This window comes from Chelon labrosus, assembly GCF_963514085.1.
Source record: "Chelon labrosus genome assembly, chromosome: 10".
NCBI lineage: Eukaryota > Metazoa > Chordata > Actinopteri > Mugiliformes > Mugilidae > Chelon > Chelon labrosus.
This window is the reverse complement of record NC_140360.1, coordinates 189631-195942: the sequence shown is the minus strand read 5'-3', so window position 1 is coordinate 195942 and position 6312 is coordinate 189631. Positions and strand designations below refer to the sequence as shown.

At 47.7% G+C, this 6312-nt stretch overlaps 1 protein-coding gene across 4 annotated transcripts in view; it reads right to left on the bottom strand.

Annotated features, from left to right (window-relative positions):
• Window positions 1-20: 20 nt before the first annotated feature.
• The window catches only part of irak1 (interleukin-1 receptor-associated kinase 1), a 19008-nt gene continuing 12716 nt past the window's right edge, over window positions 21-6312 (bottom strand). For 2 of the 4 annotated variants that reach the window (XM_084553797.1, XM_084553798.1), the window contains 11 exons: window positions 5946-6116; window positions 5772-5836; window positions 5588-5699; window positions 4011-4132; window positions 3703-3910; window positions 3546-3614; window positions 3233-3320; window positions 3065-3159; window positions 1848-2487; window positions 1663-1761; window positions 21-913 (listed from right to left, as the gene is read on the bottom strand). In XM_084553797.1, the coding sequence (XP_084409923.1) occupies window positions 834-913; window positions 1663-1761; window positions 1848-2487; window positions 3065-3159; window positions 3233-3320; window positions 3546-3614; window positions 3703-3910; window positions 4011-4132; window positions 5588-5699; window positions 5772-5836; window positions 5946-6116 (1749 nt within the window). In that variant the 3' untranslated portion in view covers window positions 21-833. The remainder of the gene's footprint in view (window positions 914-1662; window positions 1762-1847; window positions 2488-3064; window positions 3160-3232; window positions 3321-3545; window positions 3615-3702; window positions 3911-4010; window positions 4133-5587; window positions 5700-5771; window positions 5837-5945; window positions 6117-6312) is intronic. The other 2 variants (XM_084553799.1, XM_084553800.1) reach the window with 2 other exon arrangements.

The window sequence follows — 6312 nt, the reverse complement described above, 5'->3', positions numbered from 1 at the left end:
TCCTGCTGAGGAGCCAGCTAGCTAATATGACCCACTGTAGCAGTACTGCGGCTAGGCTAATGCTAACTCCAGGTACACCGGAGAACTGTTGGGTTATCAAAATAAAAGCTGAGACAAACTCATGTGGACTAGAAGACGTTCCCTCCAAGTGTTCAGCTCTAAATGACTGGTGGGGAGTTTAGGTTTTTATCACCTGAAGGTCACATGACTAGAGTCTGTTAATGACCTGATACGCACCTGGACCTGGTCCTGGTCCTGGACCTGGACCTGGTGGAACCTCTCGGGACATATGACCTGATTTATTTATCAAACTGAAAACGGATTCATTAAAAATCTGATTTATTTATTAAAAATACAAAATCATTGGAGAATAAAAAGTGTCACAGCTTCTGATAACGAAGCTTTAACTGATGTCGACATGTTTCATGGTTTCTGTCCGAGCCTCTTATTTTGGCAGCAGAGAAAAGAGAAAGGAGGATGTTTCCCTCAAAGACACTTCAATCTACAGCCGGTATAAAACTTTCAGTATAAAAATGAAGCATATTTTGACATATTTTGTATTTCAGCATTTATGACAAAACAATTAGAAAGAATGATTCTGATTTAAAATCAGTAAATGTGAGAATAAATAAGTGTTGGTGACTGGATGGCGCCGTACCGTCGTGGTTTAATGTGACCGGATGGAACAAACTGGTTCTCAGTGTTTCAGGTGTTTGAGAGCGAGGAGGCAGATAGAGCTGGAACGAAGCTCCAGACGCCTGATAACGGATCTCAGCTCTGAAACGGGTCAACTTTGGTCCTCGTGGGTTGTTTATTTAGACGACAGCAAACAGTCAGTGGTGTTTGACAGGAAGATAGTCGAGCTCATCACTCTCCTCTGGTCCCCGCAAGTCCACAGAACTCCTCCCTTCATCTGATCAAACACACCAGATTAGACGAGATACAGTTAGAGATATACGACGTTAACTGAGATATGAGATGAATTAGAATGAATGAGATGAAACAAGATGATAGCGAATGAAATAAGAGATGTGTGACATTAACAGAGATAGGAGATGAGACTGAAGAAGAAATTAAAAGAAAAACGAGATAGAAAATAGTTGACTATAATTAGATATGAGATGAAATGAGATGAGATAAACTGAGACGAGATTAAACGAGATATTGATTATATGTGAGGGAAATGAAGAGACAGAGCTACGAGATGAGATATGATGAAATGTGAGATGAAATGATCTGAACGACTTGAGACATAAAACGAGATGTGAAATGAGGATGACATAAAATGAGATGAGATGTGACATGAGACTGAAGAAGAAATGAGATGAAAAGAGATAAAAATGAGAAGTTAGACGCATTAGACTGAGAGATGAGATCAAAATGAGATGAGAGACTGAAAAAGCAAATAAGTGACATAAGACATGAGATGAGACTAAACAAGACATCTGACAGAAAAAGAGAAAGAGAAAGAAAAGAGAAGAAGAGAAATAAGAACGTATCTCGTGTCTCAGTTAATGTCGTATTATAAAAAAACACGAAGAGACAAAGAAGAAACTATCTGAACTCAGAGAATCATGAGAATAACGATAAGATGAGACGTAGAGGAGGTAAAGAAGGAAGATGAGACGGACTGATGAGCTGTAGAGGTCAAAGGTCACCTACAGAGGTCATCAGACGACAGCAGCTCTGGAGTTTGGATCCGTCCCTCCTCGTACTGAGTCTTCTTCTCCAGGAGTCGTAGTTTGCTGGGATTCATGTGAACTGAAGAGGAGACGAGGAGGAGGGAGTTTGAGAGCTGCTAATTAACACCTGAGCTAACAACGTCCTCTAACGAGCTGCTGGCGTACCTGAGGGCCCCGGAGACAACGACTGCAGGGACCCAGCCAGAGAGAACCCATACAGACCTGCAGCGGCCCCTGTCTGTCCTCTGGGGTCTGGCCCCGTCGCTGCCCCCGCTAGGGCCCCGGGTCTGGTCCTGTCCACGGTGCTGCTGGGCTGGGGGGGGAAGTGGTACTGATCCTCTGTGGGGACAGAAGGCTGGGACGTAGGTCCAGCTGTGATGGAGGGGGACAAAGACCTGGGGCTGGTCCCGTTGGATCTGGACTGGGAGCGGAGGTCGTACTGAGAGAAGCCTCGACTCTCATCGGTCTCACACGGACCGGCGAACGAGGAGGAGGGAGGCAGGGAAGGGAAGGAGGTGGAAGGGGGGAGGGAGGAGGAGGAGTGGAGTGGGTGAGGAGGGGCGAGGGAGCGCACAAATGAGGAGGAAGAGGAGGAAGAGGAGGAAGAGGAGACCTTGGAGAGATGGTAGGTGTCCTCAAGTGGTCCCAGTTTGGACAGCTGGTTGGACAGAGCTCCCACATTAGAGTCCAGGGAGCGGGGGGGTCTGGGGAAGGACTGGTAGGGGGGCTGGAGGGGGGAGGAGGAGGAGGAGGAGGAGTGGGTCTTCCTCACGATGTTGTGGATGTCTTGGAGTTTGTCAAATACCTGAGAAGAAAACATCAGGTGAGAAACAGTAGAGGATCTGAACAGGAGCCCTGAGGGACACCACCTGGGCCTGGACCTGGACCGGGTCCTGGACATGGGCCTGGACCTGGATCTGGACCTGGACCTGGACCTGGGCACGAGTCCAGACCACTGACACATCTCCACTTCCTCCTACCTGCCAAACTCAGACTAGAACTCCAGGGATTCAGGCGACGCCACCTTGTTCTAAATGGATCCAGGTTCTGGATGAGCCGTCCATCCTTCCTCTAGCTCCACCCCTTACTAACACATGTTGGATTATAAACTGCATTTAGTTTTATTCCTACTCTCATGTTCCTGTATGGCCACGCCAGGACCTGTTAATAGCAGCTGTCAATCATCATGATGTCACTTCCTGTTTTAACAGCGTCAAATAACTTTTCAGCATTAAAGTAACGACCTATGTGATGTGTACTTTAGTGTTTTAGCTCAAGTCCCGCCCACTAACATTGAGGGGGCGGGGCTTACGACATATACTGCAGCCGACCACCAGGGGGAGCTCTGCATGCTTTGATCTGGACTACGGTCCAGCCCTCACCTCTGTCATGGCCGGCCTCTTCTTCCTCTTCTTGTCCAGACTCCTGGAGGCCAGAGCCACCACCTGCAGGCAGCCGGCGGGCTCAGCAGCGCCTCCTGCAGACACAGTAGATACAGCAGGTAAGAGGAAGAACAGACTCCAGCAGGACCAACCTCATCCAACACTGACCTGACATCAGTCGTTCATCCAGGTGTTTCCTCCAGGCTTCTGCCGACGAACCGCCCGGACTTTCCTCAACCTCCTCCACCAGGTCCTTCTGAAAACCAGAACCAGAACCAGAACCAGTGAGTGTTCAAGGTTTCAGTCAAAGCACTATCATGAATCACAGGAAAAAAATGGAATAGACCGGCCACATGGTAACAAGGTGTGTTATCAGGTGTGTATCAGGTGTTATCAGGTGTGTATCAGTGTGTGTTATCAGGTGTGTTATCAGGTGTGTATCAGTGTGTGTTATCAGGTGTGTATCAGTGTGTGTTCTGACCAGGTATCTCTCTCCAGACTTCCTGTCTCTCTCCAGAGCTCGGCGTCCAGTCAGAATCTCTAACAGAACCTGAAACACAAGCAGGTTTTGTAATTCTTCTTCCTGTTCATACTGGACTAACAGACTACATATCCCATCAGCCCCTGCAGCATCTCACCACTCCGAAGCTGAAGACGTCCACGGCGGTCCCCAGCTCTCCGTTACGTACATATTCGTCAGGCAGATACGCCAGCGTTCCTCTCACCGTCGTCGTTTTACCGATGGACGTCGTCACCGAGGGACCCGACTGGGCCCGGGACACGAACTTAGCCAGACCGAAGTCAGAGAGCTTGGCCTCCAGGTGACAGTCCAACAGGATGTTGGAGCTGCAGAGAAAAAAAGATTCATGATGAGACCAGGTTCAGCTTCATCCCAAACCACAGAGGAACGATCCAAACATGGTCCGGGACGTCAGGACGTCAGCACCTTTTAACGTCTCCATGGATCAACGGCATTTGACCTTCAGGAGGAGAATGGAGGAACTGGAGAGCAGCTGATGCTCCTTTAACGATACTGAGCCTCTGAGACCAGGACAGGGCCACACACTCCTGAAACACACACAATACACACGTGTTATGTTGTGTGTATGTGTATGTGGTTGTGTTCCATTGTGTGTATGTGGTTGTGTTCCGTTGTGTGTATGTGGTTGTGTTCCGTTGTGTGTATGTGTATGTGGTTGTGTTCCGTTGTGTGTATGTGGTTGTGTTCCGTTGTGTGTATGTGGTTGAGTTCCGTTGTGTGTATGTGGTTGTGTTCCGTTGTGTGTATGTGGTTGTGTTACATTGTGTGTATGTGGTTGTGTTCCGTTGTGTGTATGTGGTTGAGTTCCGTTGTGTGTATGGTTGTGTTCCGTTGTGTGTATGTGTATGTGGTTGTGTTCCGTTGTGTGTATGTGGTTGTGTTCCATTCTGCAGTGTGTTGTTGTGTTAAGTTGTGTGTATGTGTATGTGGTTGTGTTTCGTTGTGTGTATGTGGTTGAGTTCCGTTGTGTGTATGTGGTTGTGTTCCGTTGTGTGTATGTGTATGTGGTTGTGTTCCGTTGTGTGTACGTGGTTGTGTTCCGCTGCGTGTATGTGGTTGTGTTACATTGTGTGTATGTGGTTGTGTTCCGTTGTGTGTATGTGGTTGAGTTCCATTGTGTGTATGTGGTTGTGTTCCGTTGTGTGTATGTGTATGTGGTTGTGTTCCGTTGTGTGTATGTGGTTGAGTTCCGTTGTGTGTATGTGGTTGTGTTCCGTTGTGTGTATGTGTATGTGGTTGAGTTCCGTTGTGTGTATGTGGTTGTGTTCCATTGTGTGTACGTGGTTGTGTTCCGTTGTGTGTATGTGTATGTGGTTGTGTTCCGTTGTGTGTATGTGGTTGTGTTCCACTCTGCCGTATGTTGTTGTGTTAAGTTGTGTGTACGTGTATGTGGTTGTGTTCCGTTGTGTGTATGTGGTTGAGTTCCGTTGTGTGTAGGTGGTTGTGTTCCGTTGTGTGTATGTGTATGTGGTTGTGTTCCGTTGTGTGTATGTGGTTGAGTTCCGTTGTGTGTATGTGGTTGTGTTCCGTTGTGTGTATGTGGTTGAGTTCCGTTGTGTGTATGTGTATGTGGTTGAGTTCCGTTGTGTGTATGTGTATGTGGTTGTGTTCCATTGTGTGTATGTGGTTGAGTTCCGTTGTGTGTATGTGGTTGAGTTCCGTTGTGTGGATGTGGTTGTGTTCCGTTGTGTGTATGTGGTTGAGTTCCGTTGTGTGTATGTGTATGTGGTTGAGTTCCGTTGTGTGTATGTGGTTGAGTTCCGTTGTGTGGATGTGGTTGTGTTCCGTTGTGTGTATGTGGTTGAGTTCCGTTGTGTGTATGTGTATGTGGTTGAGTTCCGTTGTGTGTATGTGGTTGTGTTCCGTTGTGTGTATGTGGTTGAGTTCCGTTGTGTGTATGTGGGTGTGTTCCGTTGTGTGTATGTGTATGTGGTTGTGTTCCGTTGTGTGTATGTGTGTGTGGTTGTGTTCCGTTGTGTTACATTGTGTAGCTGGTCCTCCAGAGACCGGTTCTCCATGTATCTGTAGATCAGACACTTGGATCCTCCTCCGACACTGAAGCCCAACAGATCTACGATGTTAGGATGTCTGAACCTGAACAAGAACACAGTCAGTCTCAACATGTCCGTGTCTCATCAGCTGATTAAACGTCACTCATCAACTCACTTTGACAGTTTCTCCACTTCTGTCTGAAAACTCTCCTCCAGCAGAGTCCAGTCCAACGGGGAGTCCTGTCAACGACACCGACCAATCACAGTTCACTTCCTGTCACCCACCAACCAGTCAAGATGCCTTCAGACAGTGTCTCTGTAGAGGACAGTGTAGAGGACAGTGTCTCACCTGTTTGAGTCTCTTAACAGCACACCAGATGTTCCTCAGAGACGCTCTGTACACGACTCCAAACCCCCCCTCCCCCACCTGCAGGGAGGGGGAGAACCCATCAGTCTGAGCATGGACCTCCTCATACGACCAGCTCATCACCGCAATACTGCTGTAGACCACCTGGGGGAGCTGAGGACCAGACCATCATCATCATCACCATCATCATCAAAATCATCATCATCACCATCACCATCACCATCATCACCATCACCATCATCATCATCACCATCATCATCAAAATCATCATCATCACCATCATCATCATCATCATCATCATCACCACCATCATCATCATCATCACCACCATCATCATCATCATCATCAC